The sequence below is a fragment of the Bos indicus x Bos taurus genome, chromosome X, assembly GCF_003369695.1.
Source record: "Bos indicus x Bos taurus breed Angus x Brahman F1 hybrid chromosome X, Bos_hybrid_MaternalHap_v2.0, whole genome shotgun sequence".
In the NCBI taxonomy this organism is placed as follows: domain Eukaryota; kingdom Metazoa; phylum Chordata; class Mammalia; order Artiodactyla; family Bovidae; genus Bos; species Bos indicus x Bos taurus.
In genome coordinates this window covers 122604595-122627793 of record NC_040105.1, presented here as the reverse complement: position 1 = coordinate 122627793, position 23199 = coordinate 122604595, and the positions used below count along the sequence as shown (strand labels likewise).

The 23199-nt window shown below is 44.2% G+C and overlaps 1 protein-coding gene across 6 annotated transcripts in view; it reads right to left on the bottom strand.

Annotated features, from left to right (window-relative positions):
- The window catches only part of ATP11C (ATPase phospholipid transporting 11C), a 170275-nt gene extending 152980 nt beyond the window's left edge, over positions 1-17295 (bottom strand). For 4 of the 6 annotated variants that reach the window (XM_027533063.1, XM_027533062.1, XM_027533061.1 and 1 more), the window contains exon 1: positions 11207-11410. In XM_027533063.1, coding sequence (XP_027388864.1) covers positions 11207-11395 — 189 coding nt within the window. In that variant the 5' untranslated portion in view covers positions 11396-11410. Of the gene's footprint in view, positions 1-11206; positions 11411-16616; positions 16786-17106 lie in introns of those variants that run through there. The other 2 variants (XM_027533066.1, XM_027533065.1) reach the window with 2 other exon arrangements.
- Positions 17296-23199: the final 5904 nt, after the last annotated feature.

Here is a 23199-nt window from a genome sequence, read left to right as displayed (position 1 = left end):
AACATTATCATTTCTAACTGTCTGGTACTCACAAAACTGCAATAAATTCACTAAAGATAGTAACATTAAAAGTATTTACTCTTCAATATAACTATTTTTGAAATTTAAAAAACAAATATTTGTGAAACAGCTAGATTAAAAAATTATCAAAAAGACTTACAAATGAAAGAAATACTTTAATCAATAAATATGATATTTCTTATTTATAGTGAAGTGGGTACTTTTTTGTATTTATTATTATTATGACTGTAGCATGGGACTTGTTGGATCTCAGTTCCCTGACCAGGGATCAAATCCAGGCCCTGGCAGTGAAAGTGCTGAGTCCTAACCACTGGACCAGAAGGGGATTCTCGAAGTCAGTATGTTTGAAGTATAGTAGCAAACTTCAACTTTTGTGAACTTTAAGTTGGCTTAAAATTCAACATTCAGAAAACTAAGATCATGGCATCTGGTCCCATCACTTCATGGCAAACAGATGGGGAAACAAGGGAAACAGTAGGAGACTTTATTTTGGGGGGCTCCAAAATCACTGCAGATGGTAACTGCAAGCCATGAAATTAAAAGACACTTGTTCCTTGGAAGAAAGCTATGACCAACCTAGACAGCATATTAAACAGCAGAGACATTACTTTGCCAACAAGGTCCGTCTAGTCAAAGCTATGGTTTTTCCAGTAGTCATGTATGGATGTGAGAGTTGGACTATAAAGAAAGCTGAGGACCAAAGAATTGATGCTTTTGAACTGTGGTGTTAGACAAAACCCTTGAGAGTCCCTTGGATTGCAAGGAGATCACACCAGTCCATCCTAAAGGAGATCAGTCCTGAATCTTTATTGGAAAGACTGATGCTGAAGCTGAAACTCCAATAGTTCGGCCACCTGATGCAAAGAACTGACTCCTTGGAAAAGACCCTGATGCTGGAAAAGACTGAAGGCAGGAGAAGAAGGGGACGACAGAGGATGAGATGGTTGGATGGCATCACCAACTCTATGGACATGAGTTTGAGCAAGCTCCAGGAGTTTAGGTAAAGGACAGGGAAGCCTGGCATGCTGTAGTCCATGGAGTCACAAAGAGTAGGATGCAAGTGAGATGAACTGAGCAAACTTCAACAAAGTGAATGTTGAAAATGTGTATACAACAGTGATGCTCATAAAGTTTTTCATTAAGTACATCAGAGAACATTAAATACATTATAGTGAAAAACAGATACTCTTGTATATGTTTAAAACACAGCATTCTAGAGGAAATGAAGTCATTTCTAAAATATGAGTAATGCTTCTTTTTTAACTGAACACAACACTGATGTCTAAAGACTGGACAATTTTACCTCTCAGACAAGCTTTCAAATTCTATGATTATAAATGGGAAATAAGGTTAAAAATACAGACAGTAATCAAATTTCATTTATTCATTCAATTTTTATTGAGCATATTACTACATGTCAGGCACTGAAACATTAGCGATATAGCAATAAGCAAAAATGGTCACTGGAGATGGAAATGGCAACCCACTCCAGTATTCTTGCCTGGAGAATCCCATGGACGGATGAACTGGGTAGGCTACGATTTAGCAACTAAACCACCACCACCACCAAAAATGGTCACAATTCTTACTTTCATGAAACTTACTAGACAGAGGGAAGCTTGATACTATATAGGTTAGCAAACAAATATAATATGCAAATGTAAAGTCAACTGTGATAAAGAGTATAGAAGAAATGTTCATAGTACTATGAGAACCTGGGAACGTGCCATAGCCTGTGGGAAGAATTAGGTACAGCGTCCCTGGGGATGTGAGATTAAGACAAGCCCTGAGACATGAGTAAAAGTTCAGGAACTGACTAAAAGAGAGAGGTTTATCAGACGAGGGAAATAGTATATACTAACGTACTTTGACAGACAGAAGGTAAAAAGTGAGGATGACTTTTTGCAATAATAGAAAAATTTATCCTAAAATCCACATAGCCTTTTCAACAAATGGCACTGGGAAAACTGGATATCCACATGCATAAGAATGAAGTTGGACCTTTAGCTTACACCAAATACAAAAGTCAATTCAAAATGGATTAAAGATCTAAATGTAAGCCCTAAAACAAACAAACAAACAAAAAATCCTAGAAGAAAACATAGGGGAGAAGCTTCATGACTTTGGATTTGGCAATGATTTCTTGGAGATGACACTAAAAAAGCATAGGCAACAAATGCAAAAACAGACAAACGGGACTTCATCAAATTAAAAAACTTCTATGCATCAAAGGAAACAATCAAAAATATAAAAAGGGAAACAAACTATTGAGTGGAAGAAAATATGCAGAAAGCATATATCTGGTAAAGGGTTAAGATCTAAGATATAAAGAACTCCTACAACTGGACAACAAAAAAGTACCTGATAAAAAATATGCAAACCACATGAATAGACATTTCTCCAAAGATGATATACAAATGGCCAAAAGTATGAAAAGATGCTCAATGTCACTAATCATCAGAGAAATGCAAACCTAAACCATATAAACACCCATCGGGATGGCTTCTTCCAAACATCACCCTCTCCAAAGGGGGGGGGGGGGAAGTGTTGGTGAGGATGTGGAGAAACTGGCAGCCTTCTGCAATGGTGATGGGTATGTAAAATGGTGCAGCTACTATGGAAAACAGTACAGATGTACCTCAAAAATTAAACACAAAACCACCATATGATTCAACAATCCTACTTATGCATATATACCCAAAAGAATGAGATCTTGAAATCAGGATCTCAAAGTGATTATCTGCACACTTTTGTTAATAGCAGCAATATTCACAATTGTCAAGAAATGGAAGCAACCCAAATGTCCATCAATAGATGGTTGGATAAACAAAATGCAATACATAAACAGAGTATCATTCAGCCTTAAAAAGGAAGAAAATCATGTCACATGCTACCGCATGGATGAATCTTGAGGCTATTATGCTAAGTGAAATAAAGAAGAAAACTATGTAGGACTCCATTTATATGAGGTCACAATAAGAAAAATATGGCAAAAAAAAAGAAAAGAAAAATATGGTAGGACTTCATTTATATGAGATATCTAAAATAGTCAAATTCCTAAAAACAGAAAGTACAGTGGTAGTTACTAGGGGCTGGGGGGAGTAAGGAATGGGAAATGAGGTGTTGCTGTTTAATGGGTAGAGAGTTTCAGCTGTATAAGATGAAAAAGTTCTGGAGATCTGTTGAACAACAATGTGAATATACTCAACACTACTGAACTATGAAAAAATAAAGTGAAAGTGAAAGTCACTCAGTCGTGTCAGACTCTTTGTGGCCCCATGGAGTCCATGGAATTTTCCAGGCCAAAATACTGGAGTGGGTAGCCTTTCCCTTCTCCAGGAGATCTTCCCAACCCAGGGATTGAACCCAGGTCTCCCACACTGCAGGCAGATTCTTTACCAGCTGAGCCACAAGGGAAGCCCAACTGAACTATATACTTTAAAAAGTTTAGGATAAATTTTATCTATGTCTTTTAACAGAATTTTTTAAAGTAATAAATACAGAAGAGCTGTGGAAACGTTTGGCAGTTCCTCAAAATGTTAAACATAGAATTAAATATTTAATCCAGCAATTCCAAATCTAGGTACACAGCCAACAGAAATGAAAATATGTCCACACAAAAACATATACAAAAATGTCCAAGGCAGAATTATTATTCATAATAGCAAAAAAATATAAACAATCCAAATGCCCATTAGCTGACAAATGGATAAACAAAATGTGGTATATCTATTTAGTGGAATATTATTCAGTCATAAAAAGGAATAAACTACTGATACATGCTACAATACAAATAAACCTTGAGAACATGCTAAGTGAAATAGGTCAGTCACCTGATACTGGTCAGGTCTTTATCTAGAGAGTACTGGAAAGTCACTGAAGGCTTTCAAATACACATCTGTGAAAGATCCCTTTGATGCTGTGTGGAAGGTGGATTGGAAGAGTGCAGTAGTAGATGAGATCATCTACTGCAATGGTCCAGATAAGTGATAGTGGTAGCTTGGACTTGGATGGTGGTAGGGATGGCAAGTAGAGAAGTGGATGGATTTGAGAACTCTTTCTGAATTAGAACCTATTGGATTTGCTGAGAACAGATGTAGGAAATAAAGGGAAAGGCGTTATTAAGGATGACTGCTAGGGTTCTCGGAGAAGGCAATGGCACCCCACTCCAGTACTCTTGCCTGGAAAATCCCATGGATGGAGGAGCCTGGTAGGCTGCAGTCCATGGGGTCGCTAAGAGTCAGACACGACTGAGCAACTTCAATTTCACTTTTCACTTTCATGCATTGGAGAAGGAAATGGCAACCTACTCCAGTGTTCTTGCCTGAAGAATCCCAGGGGCGGGGGAGCCTAGTGGGCTTCTGTCTGTGGGGTCGCACAGAGTCAGACATGACTGAAGCGACGTGGCAGCAACAGCAGCAGCTAGGGTTCTAGCTTGAGCTACGAACGGGTGTTCAAAGGAAGCTTTTGATTCATATGGATGTTTTCAGAAAAGAAGCCAAAAGTAAATTGTGCACTACATTATAGATCCCTTAATCTATATTACTGCAAGCTACATTAATTATGAAGCTTCAAGAACATCCCAACTGCTTACACAACAGGTGTAACTTACATAATCTGCTCTACCCAGCTGTTATTTATTTGTGACAGCTCCCTCCTGGCTTCTGCTCCCCGTTGAGCTGCAGGATTACTGCATCTTCCCGTATGATTTCCTAATTTATTCATTGCCCCAAATCATAACAGAATTATTAATTTTCTTTTTTGATAACAGATTAAAAAAAAAGATTGAAACTAAGAATAACCAGAGATATCACTGAGGTTTTCCATGATCACAGAACTCAAAAATCCTGAAGTAAAGTACTACTTATAAACATTTCCATAAAATTCATTCATTAGCCCAAGAATTTAGACTTCCTTTTGGCAGCCTTTCCTATATAACTATCCTTGACCAAACACTCTTCACTATGCCTGCTCTTTGGACCTGTGTTACCCAAAAGGATTTTTAAAATTGGCTGCCTATAAGCTAACAGCTAAGCATCACAGAATGGGATGAAGTAATGATGCTAATGAATGTTGGCTGGGACTATGGGTAAATGGATGGAACATGGAGGAGTTGGGGCAGTGACAAAAGTCAGAAAAACTGAAAATCCACGAATTCAGTGACGCTCCAGAGAGGAAACCAGCAAGTGTTGACGCTAAACTGGCAGAAACATCAATACTTCCTGGCTCCCCCACTGGGTGCATCAATTTATCACCCGCAGGCTGCTCTTCTGCTGCAAGCGACAGTGAATACATTCAGTGATCTGCAAAGCAATGACCTATCGTCCAGAAGCACGATGTGTACAGCAATGAGAACAAGGTGATGATTGCTGGGAGTTTCAGACAGACTCAGTTCTGCTGCTTGATTAGCTTAATGACCAAGGGTCAGTCATTTCCCTTCTCTGAAAAATACCAGTATTTCCTAATAGTGAAAAAGTTAACCGAGCAGGTCTGACTGCTATTCTTAAAAGTGTCTGCTTACAAGGTTGGTATAGACACAGCTGGTGTCTGGGGATTTGGACGTGGGGAAGGTTCCCACCATCCTAAGTGGTAAGAATAGCTCGCTGTGCCTCAACTGTTGGCACAACGTTATGGTTTATGCTAAATACCTGTTTTCCTTCTGGGAGTCTGAAATTCTGCATGTACCAGGCAGAGGAGGTGTGTCTATGTGACCAGCTCCCAATAAACACCCTGGGCACTGAGTCTCTGAGAAGCTCCCTTTGGAGAAAACACATTGCTGGGAGGAATTAAGCACAACCTGTGTGACTCCACTGGGAGAGGACTGTTGGGAGCTATGCCTGGGTTCCTGCAGACATGGCCTCTTGAGCCTTTTCCCTTTGCTGACTTTGCTTTGGAGCCTTTCTCTATAATAAATCAGAGCTGTGAGGACAACTATATGCTGAGTCTTCTGAGTTTGGCCAGTAAGCCATCGAACCTGGGCATGGTTCTGGGGACCTCTGGCACAATTGGTATGTGCTGAATAGCCTACCAAACTTCAACAATCATGCCAAGTAGGTGTGATGTTCATCCTATAGGTGAAGAAAGGAGACTTCAGAAACAGGAACAGAGTGTACACAGAAAATAAACACTTCAGTGTTTATTGAGTATGTGTGTGAAAGTCACTCAGTCGTGTCTGACTCTTTGCAACCCCATGGACTATACAGTCCATGGAATTCTCCAGGCCAGAATACTGGAGTGGGTAGCCGTTCCCTTCTCCAGGTTATTGAATATGGATGTTCTCCAATTTTTTGTGAACTGAGGAACTACCTGGAGTGCCTGCTAAAAATGCAGTTTCCTGGCACCTATCACCTGAGACTTGGATTCAGTAGGTTTGAGGCTCAAGAATGTCTATTTCTAATAAGCTTCCCAGATGATTCTTCTGCAGGTAGTCTAAGGACCACACTTTGGGGAACAGTTTGATGTACAGGACCTACAGTGCCCAATTCCCAAGCTAGGATGTAAATGGCAAAACCAGGACTTGCACTAACCTTTTTAAACAAGGTTAAGGCTCTTTTCTCAACAAAACTGCTTCCCTCAAACTCCACAATTCCTCTGGTTGCTCTGCCTTCTCACTGCAGGTATCCACCCAGCACCAAATACCAAGTGAAATCCGGAATCCAAATAACGCTCTTGAGAGAGTGAATTCTGCAGCTTTGGTTTTCAAAAAGATTTGATGTGCTGGTGGCAACAGAAAATATAAGCTTATGCATGGGATTTAACAAAAAGAACATGAATTTGTTTATAATTTTAGAAGTTGAGAACAGGATATGGGTTATAGTTTTCTGTGACTGGCCAACAAAGGGGAAGGCACTAAACATAATCTTTTTCGCTGATCGAGAAACTAGCATCAAGTAAATGCTAAAGCTTTTCCTTTTCAAGTGGGTAGGAAAGTATAATTTTTTTTCTCATTTAGAATAAATATAGTGTAGTATTTTGTAACTGAAAGGATGTTATTTTTAGTGCCATGCACTCATTGGTAGCCCAGTCTGAAACACATAAGCTTCTCAGTAGCTGGTCATTTTTCAACGTCTATTACTGACTCAGACTATGCTATCAATTCAGAAAGTATTTATTGAGCATCTACTGTTTACTTGATGCTGTGCTAAAGGCATAATCATTATCAAGAAAACTGCTGATTTTTCAATATCTACATGAAAAAGAGACTAGAAAAATATAGCCACACTACTTTATGACAACATATAATGGAGGAGTCTAAAAAAAAATACACGGTATCTGCTTGAACACGGTAATCTTCACCAATCCTCCCATATTTTATTAAATAAATACAGGGCAAAAAATTGATGACAATCTGTACTTCACAAATACATATTAACCTCCCAAATCTGGATATCCACAGTCCAATATTATCTATAAACCTCAAATAATCAGTAAGTCAGCCAAACCAGCAATCCCTCCACACGCTGCAGTAAGTGTGGGGCTGCCTGCCAATGTACTGGCACAGGGCACCCCACGCCCATATCTGCAGTGCTGAGTACTCATTCATCACTAAACTGCAGTAGTGTTAACATATGCTGCAGTTGTGCTAATGTTTGTTTTACAGTCACCACTGACCTACCCTTATCCCAGGCCAGGAAAGTTAGCGTTGCTGCTGTTGCTGCTGCTAAGTCGCTTCAGTCGTGTCCGACTCTGTGCGACCCCATAGACGGCAGCCCACCAGGCTCCCCCATCCCTGGGATTCTCCAGGCAAGAACACTGGAGTGGGTTGCCATTTCCTTCTCCAATGCATGAAAGTGAAAAGTGAAAGTGAAGTCGTTCAGTTGTGTCCGACTCTTAGCGACCCCATGAACTGCGGCCTACCAGGCTCCTCCGTCCATGGAATTTTCCAGGCGAGAGTACTGGAGTGGGTTGCCATTGCCTTCTCTGAGGTTAGTGTTAAGTGAATGTAAACAAACTTGAAAATAGCACCTACTTCACTTATGGAAGCCTAGAACCTCACTCTGCCCAACCAGAAAATTCCTTCCAATCTGAAGAATTCCAGATGCAAAAGATTATTCCATATAAAGCACTACAGATGTACAGGGAACTCCACCACCTTGAGGGGGGAAGAAAAGTGTTTTTCATTTGTGTCCCATGCTTCCACCTCTTTGGGAGAACTTATACCAGGTTAAACAAGCAGTCAACCTTAATGATTTTTTCCCATCACTCAACAAACCAGTATTTGAATTCACTCATGAGCTAGTTCTCTGCACATCATCCAGAGGCGGGGATGTTAGTTATGGTTCTCTAGGGGCCACTAGTAGCTCAGATGGTAAAGAATCCGCCTGCAATGCAGGAGACCCTGGCTGGATTCCTGGGTTGGGAAGATCCCCTGGAGGAGGGCATGGCAACCCACTCCAGTATTCTTGCCTGGAGAATCCCCATGGAAAGAAGAGCCTGGGCTACAGTCTATGGGGTCACAAAGAGTTGGACATGACTGAGTGACTAAGCACAGCACAGGGGCCACTGGCTACACTTTACCTTTCAGAACCCACTGCACAGTCACTGGTCAACCGGCAGCCTACATGAGGAAACAAGCTCACCTGGATAGTTGTATCAATATGAAATTGGCCAGCTTTACCTGCTCAAATCTCACTTCTGCTAAAAGCTCGTTAAGAGCACTGGAAACTACCTGATTTATAGGCACTCAGTATCACCCACTAAAGGGTTGAATTATGCACAATAATCATAAACAGAAGGAGCAAACAGTAAACCCTTATAGGTGTTCAGAAGACATTCTGAGTTTTATGTTGCTGAATCAGTAAAACCCAGATCAGGATTTTAAAAAAAGACAAAACTTGTTTTCAGGTTATTTAATATTTACTTCAAGTAGTAGTGATTCATTTCTAAATAGGTGTCCCACTTTACAGAGAATCAGACTAACATCTATTTGCAAAAGAGCCCTTTGTGATGTCTAGGTCATATTGAAGGTGTCAAATGCGACAAATTCCTTTTTATCTGAAATCCAAACAACCAGAAAATAATCGAAATTGTTCACTCTATTTCTGGTAGAAAGACAAACAAGTAAGTATAAAATAGTAACTTATTCACAAAAAAGCAAGTTGCATGGTTTGTCACAAATGTGTTACAGAGCAGTCACCATGTCCTCTAAATCCACAGCCGTGTACGTAATGACCGTCAACGCTCATGAAGACAGGGAGTTTGTCTTGCTCACCAATGTGTCCCAGGGCCTACTATAGTGCCCAGTACATAACAGATGTTCAGTGAATATTTGTTGAATGAAATAATGCTCTGCAAGATCATAAAATGGTGTAATCATCTAAGAGATTATACTATGGTCAGTATAGATGTATTTATTCTAATAGTTTAAAAATTGGTAATCAGTGCACACCAATGTTTAGGTTCTGATCATAGTTCCAATATGGAGGGGTGTCCCCACACCAACAAGCAATTCTCAGACATCACCTGAGTGTCCCATAATTCAACTTATAGGCAAGAGTACTGGAGTGGGTTGCCATTGCCTTCTCCAATTTCTGACTAGAGGTAGCATCAGATACCCCAGGTTAGGCACTCAGTCCCACAGGACTCCCCCAACCAGCCACTTCATACACCAGCAGCAGGTCCAGGTTATCAGCTGTGTTTCTGACCAACTGACTACAAACTGGGCTTCCCAACAACCTCCACCTTGGGTTTCAGACACCAGCCTCCATCCAGGTTGTTAGCAGTACTTTTGACTGACTGACTATAAATCAGAAGTTCCACTAGAGTGGCTTACAGAACTCAGAGAATCACTTTACTTCCTAGATCACTGGTTTATTATACAAGGATCAGCCAAATGGAGGAGATGCATAGGGCAAGGAATGGGGAAAGGGCACAGAGCTTCTGTGCTCTCTCTAGGAGCACAGCGTGCTCTTCGCAAATCTCCAACCTGGAAGCTCTCCAAACCCTGTTTTTTTGGGGGGTTTATATAGGCTTCATTAATAGGCATGACTGACTAACCCATTGGTCACTGGTGACTCAATCACCAGGCCCTCTCCAATCCCCAGAAATCAGGGGAGTGGAACTGAACCCTCTAATCAAAGGGTTGGTTTCCCTGGTGACCAGCCGCCAACCAGAGATGCTTTCCCAATTCACGTTATTAACATTATAAAACATACCTTTATTGTTCTCAAAGTCGGAAATGCCAAGGGTCTTAGGAGCTCTGGGCCAGAAACAGGCAAAGACCAAATACACATATATATTTGTTATTATAAATCACAGTATCACACCCAATTAACTGGAACTCCTCATTTTTAACCATTTTTCATAAGAATTTCATAAATACCACTATGAGCAGAAGCTATTATTTATGTGAAACATAAAAATTTTTCATTCAAATATTTATCAAACACCTACTATGCACCAGGCACTGTGCCAACTGTCCCTGACCCCAGCAGCCTTCAACGTCTAGGGCAGCCTTTTTCAACTGGAATCCCTCATCTACAGATGCATGCACAGGAGATAAGTATAACATAAAACAGATTCTCTAGGGCATTAGGAATGGATTCTCTCCCAGTGGAGAAAGACTAATGTAAAGTGCCACAGAAATTAAAAGGAAATGACAGGGGCTTACCTGGTGTCCAGTGGTTAAGACTGCGGTTCTACCGTAGGAGATGCGGATTTGATCCCTGGTGGGGGAAGTTCTTTATGCCGGGAAAAGGGACCCCCGCCCTCAAAGAAATTACAATACGATAATAAAAGTTTGCTTTTAATAGGGGCAAATTCACCTGTTAAACCCAGCCATGGGGACTTCCTGGGTAGTCCTCTGGCTGGGACTTTAAGCTCCCAAAGCAGGGAGCCCGGGTTTGATCCCTAGTCTGGGAACTGGATCCCAGGTGCCACAACTGATGCCCAGTGCAGCCAAAATAAATAATTAATTTTTAAAAAAATCCAGCCATGTATGAACTACCTGGTAGGGGCAAAGATGAACAGGCTATTTGTAATGTTGGAGTAAATGCAAAAATACTGCACTACATACATTCAGATAACTTGCTAAACATAATAAAACTGTTAAATATTTTCCATGCACAGCAATGTCAGGCTGAGGATTTTAGTAAAGTGAAACAAGAAAAAAAAAGTATAATTACTCTGATAATATTAATTCAAAGAGAAAACAAAAAACCTTGCTCCAAAAAGACCCCCAAATTACCTGAATTTTATTCACTGTCTCCATATACTGCTTCACTAAATTGGTCTTGCCTTGGACTTGAGGCAGCAGACAGATGGGCCCCAAGCTGAGCAGCTGGAGTTTGTCCCCTGTGGACAGATACTCCAAGACAAAGATAACAGCCAGAGCAGAGGAGCTGCCCAGATAAGAGATAGACCACACATTCCTCATTCTCGAGGTCAAGGAGGCCTTCCCGACTACACAGGCACAGAAAGCCTCCTCGGATGTCAAAAGGGAGGGGATGCACCCCACAGTAGGCAATGTCAACCTACCCAGAGGTCTCTTCACTAGACTCCATCTTGGCTAAGAGAAGTGGGTGCACACATGGGAAGATACTGAGAAAAACCAAACTGCAGACTCAGAGCCAGGCAGAGCAAGATTATGAGGCAAAGGAAACCTGGAAGAAATACCCCATGTAAGTGATTCAAACTAACACAAGGGCACAGCTCTCTCTCTGAGCCCACCTATGTATGTCTATCCACACGTACACTTTTTTCTCCTAATAAACACTTTACTTATTTCACTACTTTCCGTCTCTTTGTGGCAATTCATTTCTACAAAGCCAAAGGGCCAGGGTCTTGTCACAGGCCACTGGCCCTGGTGGTCTAGTGGCCAGGATTCAGTGCTCTCATTGCTGCCACCTGCCTTCAATCTCTGGCCCCAAACGGAAATCCTTCTTCAAGCCACTGCAGGCAAAGGCCACCAGAGATCAGACTCAAAGAAATACATTAGCTACCTATTTCATTATTTTGAATATTTTTTTATCTTATTTTGAATTTTCCTTAAAATACCTTATGCAGTCAACTTCTTTCCAGTCCTGGGTGTCTTCGACAGATACAACATTTTCTATATGATGATATTACTATATGCTGCATTCTTTATGGAGCCAAAACAGTTTGAGAGCTACTAGAATCAAAGAGATAAGTTTTTTCCCAGTATTTCAACTCGAAACTTAAGCTTTTATATGTCAATGATCTAGAAATTCACACCTAGTTAATATTCTCTGACAGGCTAGTTAAATAGCATCCACCTGGCCAAGTCCCCTGAACTACTTTATCAAGTAATGTCTTGTTTGTTAGCATGAAATAAGTGAATAAGCCAAATGGGGGGAATTCTTGTTGTTTAGATTCTCATTAAACCTTTCAACTCATGTGAAAATGCTAGTGTAATCACTATGAAACTCACGAAGAGTAAAAGATAGAATAAAAGTCCCTGATGCTTAAGTCTCAATTAGTCCAAACTTCCAATTAAACATTCTTTTAAAGGAAAGTAAATTGTACAGAAAAAACTACCATTGTTTATTTTATTTATGGAGACTGGAGATGTTGACTGGGAATAGGCTATATCGTTTTTATTATACTCTCAGACATCCCAACTCTTAAATCTTTTAAGACATCCCCTACATACCTAAATCCGAAAATCCTACACCAAATCCACCAATTTCTTTCTACCACAAAATTGTCAGAAGAAAAGTCATAATTCATCAAAAAGGAAATACAACTTTTTAATGGCAAAGACATCAAGGCTGTGTCTTTAGAAAATGCAATGAATCACTATTTCTTTTAGCTCAAGCTAAAGAACTTTCCCTTATGGCAGAAAGTGAAGAGGAACTAAAAAGCCTCTTGATGAAAGTGAAAGAGGAGAGTGAAAAAGTTGGCTTAAAGCTCAACATTCAGAAAACGAAGATCATGGCATCTGGTCCCATCACTTCATGGGAAATAGATGGGGAAACAGTGGAAACAGTGTCAGACTTTATTTTGGGGGGGCTCCAAAATCACTGCAGATGGTGACTGCACCCATGAAATTAAAAGACACTTACACCTTGGAAGGAAAGTTATGACCAACCTAGATAGCATATTAAAAAGCAGAGACATTACTTTGTCAACAAACGTCCATCTAGTCAAGTGGTCATGTATGGATGTGAGAGTTGGACTGTGAAGAAAGCTGAGCGCCGGAGAATTGATGCTTTTGAATTGTGGTGTTGGAGAAGACTCTTGAGAGTCCCATGGGCTGCAAGGAGATCCAACCAGTCCATTCTAAAGGAGATCAGTCCTGGGTGTTCTTTGGAAGGAATGATGCTAAAGCTGAAACTCCAGTACTTTGGCCACCTCATGTGAAGAGTTGACTCATTGGAAAAGACTCTGATGCTGGGAGGGATTGGGGGCAGGAGGAAAAGGGGACGACAGAGGATGAGATGGCTGGATGGCATCATGGTCTCAATGGACGTGAGTCTGAGTTGGTGATGGACAGGGAGGCCTGGCGTGCTGAAATTCATGGGGTCACAAAGAGTCAGACACAACTGAGCGACTGACCTGAACTGAAAGAACTTTCTCTTTCAAAACTGGAGAACCTGGGCCTGGAGAAATAAATGGCATTTTTAAAATGATTCGGCATATACTGCTGCTGCTGCTGCTGCTAAGTCACTTCAGTCGTGTCCGACTCTGTGCAACCCCATAGACGGCAGCCCACCAGGCTCCCCTGTCCCTGGGATTCTCCAGGCAAGAATACTGGAGTGGGTTGCCATTTCCTTCTCCAATGCATGAAAGTGAAAAGTGAAAGGGAAGTCGCTCAGTCGTGTCTGACTCTTAGCGACCCCATGGACTACAGCCTACCAGGCTCCTCCATCCATAGGATCTTCCAGGCAAGAGTACTGGAGTGGGTTGCCACTGCCTTCTCTACTGAGCTGTAAAAGATGATAGTACTTCCCATGTTAGGTTTAAAATCTAAGTGAAAGTCGCTCAGTCGTGTCTGACTCTTTGCAACCCCACGGACTATACAGTCCATGGAATTCTCCAGGCCAGAATACTGGGTAGACTTTCCCTTCTCCAGGGAATCTTCCCAACCCAGGGATCGAACCCAGGTCTCCTGCACTGCAGGCCAATTCTTTACCAGCTGACCCACAAGGGAAGCCCCTAAAATGTAAAGCCCTGTCCTAACATGTAGTAGCTAGTTTTCAGTGACCAAGAACTACAATCAACATCACTGGAATTTATATCACATTCAAAGTCAAATTCAGATGTACACAGGTACACAAGAAAAACACTTAATTTTGAAAGGAATTCATAGCCCCATCTCCAAAATATAAAAGCACACAACTTAGACTACATCTATATTGCTGTGCAAGACAAAGATGAACCTAAATCTTTAGTTGTATCCTTCTAGTGATGTAAATGGGAGTGCCACTCAGTCTCCACCAAGAAAAAGATGAGGACAGCATTTTGCTTACTGACTAGGGGAGCTAAAAACCGCCCCCCACCAATTATTTCTGAAGTCATTCTTTAGCAGTATTTGATAGTATATTTCACATTCCGTCCAAGGGTTTGCAAATTAATTCCTTGCCCTAGGCCTAGGGCTCAGATACAACTCCTGAGAAGCTTTCAGTTCACTGCACTGGTAGAAATTCTGGAGAGTTAACCAGAGTCATGGTTGCTCAGGAAAATGTGAGCAGTCGAGTATTCCAGCCGAAACAATGAGGTCAAAGCTCCTTTCAGTGTAAGTATATTCTCTGCAGAGATCTTGGATGGGGATGCAAAGTACTAGCCTCAAAACCTGCAGGCTGGCACCTCAACAACTGCTGCAAATTCTACTGCATGCCCTGCCTTCCCCAGCCAGCACTGCTTCCTTACTAGACTCAAACAACACAGACCACTCTGAGCAAAAGAAAGATGAAGGGGGCTTTTAGATTGATATTTTTAGACTGGTTGGTTGGTTTCAAATGTTCAAATCCTTAAAAAAGGGGGGGGGGTGTCATCATCTCAATGTTGAGCTACCGAATATATTACAAACCACAGTCCAGTTGTTTTCCAGTATAAGAATGCCATGTGAAAAGATTATCCTCTTTCCAAATATTACAATTAGTCCTCTTTGTCACCTTTCCTTTTCTAACACCCCCAAACAACACTCAGGATCACAAGAATCTACATGAAATAGAACTATGAAGCACAATGCTTTTTTACCTTCTGAGGCTAAATGTGAGAAACCAATTTTAGTCACTTGCTTTAGCAAAGCATACAGTACAAGCCAATTCCTACGGATTTCAAAATCCTGATAGGCACAACCTCTATTGCTGTGCCACAGGTAAACCTGCTCCAATTTCATAAGACATGCCTCTGGTGAGGTAAACCTTTAGAAAAACATTAACAGCACTCTTGTGATAATAATAGCCTAGAAGGGGACATACAATTACTTCGTTTAGCCAGGGTACATTTGTGAAAGTTTCAAATGCAGAAAAAATAACGAGAGCAAATTCATACGATGCGTGAAAAAGGCTAGCAATGCTTCGATTACGAATAATTGCAGGAAAACAGCCAAACCGACAAGTTCTTTAACAGACCTTGTAAGGGGGGTTGGTAGGCGCGCACAGCACTCAACCATTTCTCCTAAGGCCAGAAAAAACATTTATTGACGAATCCTTCCTTTCACATTACTGGCAGAAATAAAATCCTATTCCCGCCACCTCATCTTGCAATTAAGGAAGTTGCTACTAATAGCAGCATAGAAGTAGATGGTCCCGGTTTCACTCCATTCTTCACGTACCATCTAGGAGTGAACAGGTTACTCAAGAAAGTCAGTAATCGGTTTTCCGGGTGCCAAACTCCCTCGGCAATAAAATTCCCTTTTCTGGGGATCGGGGAGGCGGGGGTCGACGTGGACTGAGGAGTCCAGCCGCAGCTCGCCTCCTCCCCCGGGTCAGGGTCTGGGGCGTTCGGGGCTCGGCGAGGCTTCAGCCCCGGCGCTCGCCTGGCAGCGACGGTGCAGCCTCCTCGCGTCTCCACCTCGACTCAGCCCACCCCGACGACCGCCCTCGCTTTTATTAAACCCTCAAGGTGAGAGGTTCAGGCTGGGTCTCCAAAGTTTGCCCGGCCTCGGGTGAGCAGCCGGCCAAGCCCCGGGCCAGGCTGAGGCCGGCCCCAGCCGCCCACCCCTCAGCCCCCAGGGCTTTTTGGACCACGGTGACAGGTCTAGGTTTACCTCCATGTGCTCCTGGCATAGGAAACAAAAGAAAGCAACCTCCCTGATAATAAAACGCCATCTTCGAGTAACTGGCACACCAAGGGACTCCTGGGTCGGAAACCCCCGGGGGTCCCCCACCATCCAGCTCGGAGGGCGCCCCCCACCCCCAGTCCGAGGCAGTTTGTAAGGAACAGCCCAGGGAAGCTCCGGATAAATGGGCCGGGGTCGGGGTGGGGTGGCGGGGTGCTCCGAGAGCCTTATCTGACTCCCCACCCCGACCGCCCCAGGCAGCGTCATTTCAGTGAAAATGTAAGAGCGGGCGCCGCTGGTGTCTCCCAGAGACGCACTCTTCCCCTCAGGAAACTGTTCTGAAGGACCGGGCGAAGGGGCTGGCGAGCAAGCGAACCGACACGCGGGGAGCCGCAGCGAGTGTACTTACAAAACGATTAAAGCTCCGGCGGAACATCGCGTCGAAGGCTGCCGGTCGCCGTGCTGGACTCTACTGGGCTGTCTGAGAAGGCGCCGTCCACACACGACACTGCGGCGTGGGCCGGCGGCGCGAAACGGTCGGCGAGGCTCGCGGCCCCGCCAACCGCCGGCCCTCCGAACTCCCCCCGCCCCCCTCGGCCCCCGCCCCACCTCACTCACCCCCCCCGCCCCGCCCCGCGCCGGGGGCGGTGGCCCCGCCTCTCCCGCAGCAGCCCGTGGAGATAGCGAGCCGAACGCGCGGGGGAGGGATGGCGGAGGAGCGCTAGGCTCCTCCCGCGGGAGGGGGACGCCCAGAGCTCTCCACCAGCGCCGGGCTCGGAACCCCGCCGTCTGCACTCTTCCCTGCCGCGGAGCCACCGCCCGCTTTTCCGCGGTCAGCCCGCGTGCGCCCGCCCCGCTCGCGGCCACGGGGGACCCTCCCGAGGCGCCCCGCGCCTCACCTCGCCTCAGCCCGACACTACTCCCCTGGCTCGTGCGGAAGCCGCAGCCTACCCTGTCCCGGCCCTAATTCGTCCGCCGCTCCGCTTCGCTCACAGCCCCTCCTCGGTCCGCGGCAGCCGCGCCGGCCGTCCCGCACTCGGGCCGGGGAGCCACGGTGCAGCCTGCCGGCCCGCCCCGAACCCGCCAGGCAACCGGGCTCCCCGCTCCCGGCGGGGCGGAGCCGGGCTTTGCGTGAGGAGCCGGGACCGGCGGGGCGCTGTGGAGACCCCAGCGCGGGCGGGGCGCGGGCTGGGGGACTAATTATAAGAGCCCCCCTCCTCGTGTGCCGAGGCGCGGATCTCCCCACTACCCTCGCTTCACTCAGCTACCTACGCGCCTTTCCCTCCTCAGGTTTTTTCTTGTCCTGTCTCCCTACCTAAACCATCTCACTTCCACTTTCTCTCTGAGGTTGTAAAGTCAGGCTTTGTGTCGCCGCTGCTGCGCAGCGGGGCGGGATTTCCCTGCCACCCCCAAGCCCCCCCCTTCCCGCCTATACCCCAAGCCCCTCCCTCTAGCCCCGCCCATTCGCTTCTCGCAGAGCATCCTGGGAGTTGTAGTCCCGCCATGCCTCCGATTCCGCCTAGTACCGTAGGCTGGGAGCTCCCCCATTCGCCCGCTCTGGGTTTGCCCAGAGGGTTGAAGGAGGAAGTGGCTGAGACCTCAGGGCTGAACCGCGGTTCTCGGCTCGGGTTGGAAGTGGAGGCCACTAGCGCTCTTTAGATTCCCCGCGGTGGGAAATGTGAAAAGGATCGGTGAGGCAAAGCCACGAATGCCCGGAACCTTCCCTGGGACGCGAAAAATTGTGCACCAGGAAACGCTCTACCCCCTCGGCTCCTAGTTTAGAATTGGAGTTTGCGAAACTTTAAACATTACGTAGGAAAGCCGAAGCTAAAATTGCCTTGAGACTGGCCATCCCAACGCCCACGTCGCTCGGTTTGCACCGCCCTTTAACGGCGTGCCCCGAGGCTGCTGGAGCAGAATGTAGATTCCTCTGCAAAAGTAAAGAAGAAATTAGTCGAAGGAGATCAGAGGCATTAATAGGAGCCTCCGCCGCGGCACCGTCTCCTGCCAGCGAAGCGCTGGGGACAGGGCCAGCTGCACCGCGGGCCTCCCCTGGGGGTCGTGAAGGGCCTTTAATGCTGGGCACGGGCACTTCTCCTTTCCCCTCTGGGGTTTAGATCCATTTCAACAGATCTTTCCTGGGCATTTTCTTTGTACTCGGCTGTGTTAGGGGCTGGATACAGCGAATTCTGAAAAGACCTCCCCAGCGTGGGGCGGGGGCGGGGTGCCCCACTGTGGTAAGGGGCTACTCACCTGCAAAAACAGCAGGTTAGAAAGTCCTGACTGCTAGATGAGAGGCTTCAAGTGCTGAGAGCACCGGTGCACCTCAAAAGGGGGTCTGGGAAGCTTTCTCGAAAGCACTGGAGGTTAAACTGGACCTTGCTATGTGAGAAGGCTTTGGAAGGAGCGCCGTGGGCAAAGTCCAGGGTGGAGGGAGGGGTCAGCGGGGACGTGCCAGATGATCTAAGAAAAACAACACACACTCTGGGTAGATGCCCAGGATGTGTGCGCAGGCATGGCCCCGAGAGAACTCGAAAACCCATTCAGTTCAGTTCAGTCACTCAGTCGTGTCTGACTCTTTGGGACCCCATGAATCACAGCTCACCAGGCCTCCCTGTCCATCACCAACTCCCGGAGTTCACTCAAACTCACGTCCATAGAGTTGGTGATGCCATCCAGCCATCTCATCCTCTGTTGTCCCCTTCTCCTCCTGCCCCAATCCCTCCCAGCATCAGGGTCTTTTCCAATGAGTCAACTCTTCACATGAGGTGGCCAAAGTATCAGAGTTTCAGCTTTAGCATCAGTCCTTCCAATGAACACCCAGGACTGATCTTCTTGAGAATGGACTGGTTGGATCTCCTTGCAGTCCAAGGGACTCTCCAGAGTCTTCTCCAGCACCACAGTTCAAAAGAATGAATTCTCCAGCACTCAGCTTTCTTCACAGTCCAACTTTCACAATTCATACATGACCACTGGAAAACCCATAGCCTTGACTAGATGGACGTTTGTTGGCAAAGTAATGTCTCTGCTTTTTAATATGCTATCTAGGTTGGTCATAACCTTCCTTCCAAGGAGTAACCCTCTTTTAATTTCATGGGTGCAGTCACCACCTGCAGTGATTTTGGAGCCCAGAAACATAAAGTCTGACACTGTTTCCACTGTTTCCCCATCTATTTCCCATGAAGTGATGGGACCAGATGCCATGATCTTCGTTTTCTGAATGTTGAGCTTTAAGCCAACTTTTTCACCCTCCTCTTTCACTTTCATCAAGAGGCTTTTTAGTTCGTCTTCACTTTCTGCCATAAGGGTGGTGTCATCTGCATATCTGAGGTTATTGATATTTCTCCCGGCAATCTTGATTCCAGCTTGTGCTTCTTCCAGCTCAGAGTTTCTCATGATGTACTCTGAATATAAGTTAAGTAAGCAGGGTGACAATATACAGCCTTGACGTACTCCTTTTCCTATTTGGAACCAGTCTGTTGTTCATGTCCAATTCTAACTGTTGCTTTCTGACCTGCATACAGGTTTCTCAAGAGGCAGGTCAGGTGGTCTGGTATTCCCATCTCTTTCAGAATATTCCACAGTTTATTGTGATCCACACAGTCAATAAAGCAGAAATAGATGTTTTTTTGCAACTCTCTTGCTTTTTCCATGATCCAGTGGATGTTGGCAATTTGATCTCTGCTTCCTCTGCCTTTTCTAAAACCAGCTTGAACATCAGGAAGTTCATGGTTCATATATTGCTGAAGCCTGGCTTGGAGAATTTTGAGCATTACTTTACTAGCGTGTGAGATGAGTGCAATTGTGTGGTAGTTTGGGCATTCTTTGGCATTGCCTTTCTTTGGGATTGGAATGAAAACTGACTTTTTCCAGTCCTGTGGCCACTGCTGAGTTTTCCAAGTTTGCTGGCATACTGAGTGCAGCACTTTCACAGCATCATCTTTCAGGATATGAAATAGCTCAACTGGAATTCCATCACCTCCACTAGCTTTGTTCATAGTGATGCTTTCTAAGGCCCACTTGACTTTACATTCCAGGATGTCTGGCTGTAGGTCAGTGATCGCTTTCTAAGGCCCACTTGACTTTACATTCCAGGATGTCTGGCTGTAGGTCAGTGATCACACAATCGTGATTATCTTGGTCATGAAGCTCTTTTTTGTACAGTTCTTCTGTGTATTCTTGGCACCTCTTCTTAATATCTTCTGCTTCTGTTAGGTCCATACCATTTCTGTCCTTTATCGAGCCCATATTTGCATGAAATGTTCCCTTGGTATCTCTAATTTTCTTGAAGAGATCTCTAGTCTTTCCCATTCTGTTGTTTTCCTCTATTTCTTTGCATTGATCACTAAGGAAGGCTTTCTTATCTCTCCTTGCTATTCTTTGGAACTCTGCACTCAGATGCTTATATCTTTCCTTTTCTCCTTTGCTTTTCGCTTCTCTTCTTTTCACAGCTATTTGTAAAGCCTCCCCAGACAGCCATTTTGCTTTTTGCATTTCTTTTCCATGGGGCTGGTCTTGATCCCTGTCTCCTGTACAATGTCATCAACCTCTATACATAGTTCATCAGGCACTCTATCAGATCTAGTCCCTTAAATCTATTTCTCACTTCCACTGTATAATCATAAGGGATTTGGTTTAGGTCAAACCTGAATGGTCTACTGGTTTTGCCTACTTTCTTCAATTTAAGTCTGAATTTGGCACTCAGGAGTTCATGATCTGAGCCACAGTCAGCTCCCAGTCTTGTTTTTGTTGACTGTATAGAGCTTCTCCATCTTTGGCTGCAAAGAATATAATCAATCTGATTTTGATGTTGACCATCTGGTGATGTCCATGTGTAGAATCTTCTCTTGTGTGGTTGGAAGAGAGTGTTTGTTATGACCAGTGCATTCTCTTGGTAAAACTCTGTTAGCCTTTGTCCTGCTTCATTCCGTACTCCAAGGCCAAATTTGCCTGTTATTCCAGGTGTTTCTTGACTTCCTACTTTTGCATTCCCCATTAGGATCTTCAGAAACACCTGGGAAGTCTGCACTTGATAGTGTGAGCCACTAGTAGCCCGTCCTCATTGCCTTAAGTGCAGGGCACATAAGGTAGGTTCCCAAACTGTCCTGGTTGCCTAGAAGTAAAACCGTCCATTTCCACTTCTTTCTCTATTGTGGTTCCTTGCATTTACTTACCCTTGAGGCCATGTCTAATGATTTTTAAGATTTATGTTAGATGTCTATTAATCTGCTGTTGTTTAGTCCCTCAGTCCCCGCCAGGCTCCTCTGTCCATGGGATTTTCTGGACAAGAATACAGGAGTAGGTTGTCATTTCCTTCTCCAGGAGATCTTCCCAACCCAGGGATCTAACCTGTGTCTCCTGCATTGGCAGGGTTATTCTTTAACACTAAACCACCTGGGAAGCCCAATCAGATATTAGGATATTTTGTTATATTGGCAAAATGGATCTTAGATTTTGGTCTCTAATATTTCAAAGGTGTATTTTCAAATAGAAAAGGTTTTGCTGACTACTTTTGTTGAGGAGAATGACTAACGTAATTTAATACACTTATTGTTTGTTGAATACCTACTATGTGGCAGGCACTGTTCTAGATATTGACTGGAATTTGTGGGTTGAAGAGGTTGTTGTCAATTGTTCTAGGCAAAGTGTAGAATCCTTATCAATAAGAGACATTGTTATCAGTGAAATAGGTAATAGAAAATGAATTTAGACATTTGGATATGCAAGTGCTTACTAGTAAATAATAAGTAATATCTTTCCATATGCAATTTGTGAAATAAATTTTAAAAATGTACTTAGCTTATAGATTCAAACAGACCAACTTAAAAAACTTTAGAGAACTGGATATTGGTTTTCGGTGTTCTCTCACACATCATTGTGTGAGTATTTTCTCATATACCATTGCCATTTTGTCCAGCTTAAAAACAAACCTTTTAGGATCTCCCAAGATATAGAAATATTGTTGGTCAAATTTTCATTTGTTACTGTAATTCCACCGTCTCTCCCTCATCTTCCTAGTTTGTTGCATCACAACACCTATATTCATGGGTCCAGACTAATTTGCTTGACTATAAAAATGCAATCCCACAAAAATCAAATATGCTCAGCAAAACCTGCAGTTTATGCAAGGTAGTTTCTTTCTGTATCCAAGTGCAACCTGAATAAGAGTTACTCTCACACACATTCAGATTACTTTGTGAGTTTTGGGGTTTTTTTTAGACAAGAAGAAATTATTTTTGTTCTTTTCAGTGCCTCTTCACAGCTTCCAAAGAAGACCCAGGTGTTGTAGGAAGCTGTTGTCAATGGCTATGAAAAGCAGACCATCAGCCAGCATTTTCATTCGGCCAGTTCCATAAACAGAACTGCAAAAACTAACTTCCGGCTGTCTGAACTGTCAGACCCCATGGTATATAACACCAACTCTCATGGTGCCTCAGCTGACTGCAGCTGAAGCCCCAGGCTCCTTGTAGGCAGGAGTTCAGAGGAAGCAGTCTCCTGTCCTTTTTACCATCTCAACTTGACTAGAGCTAGTGCATGCCGTCCCAGAAACGGAAGGGAAACTGTTCTTCCTTGACCGTTTCAATTCTGCTGCCCTATTTCTGTGCAAGCCCCCGGTCGCTTCAACCCCTCAGAAATCTCACCATGGCAAGTGGGTAGACCATCCAGTGGGGACCGGAGGCTGTCCAGGCTTGGGAAGGAGGGAGGCAAACTGCTTCTGGGATCAATTGGTTGGTCAGCAATTCGGGGATTCAGCAGGAGGGTGAGGAGGAGCGGGAGGAGGAGTCCCCTCCTCCATCTAATACTAAAAAAAAAAGGAAAAAAAAATTGAAGCTGTTATATGAGCATGCCTATCACTGCCATCAGCAAGTTAAAGAAATTCCAAGGTTTCTGCTGAGCTTTTTAAAGTACCTCACAAGACTACCTTTTGCCCATCTGAAATTTTGTTCTCCCTTACAAAGCTGCCCTTAACGTTTCCTTGAAACCAGTTTTAC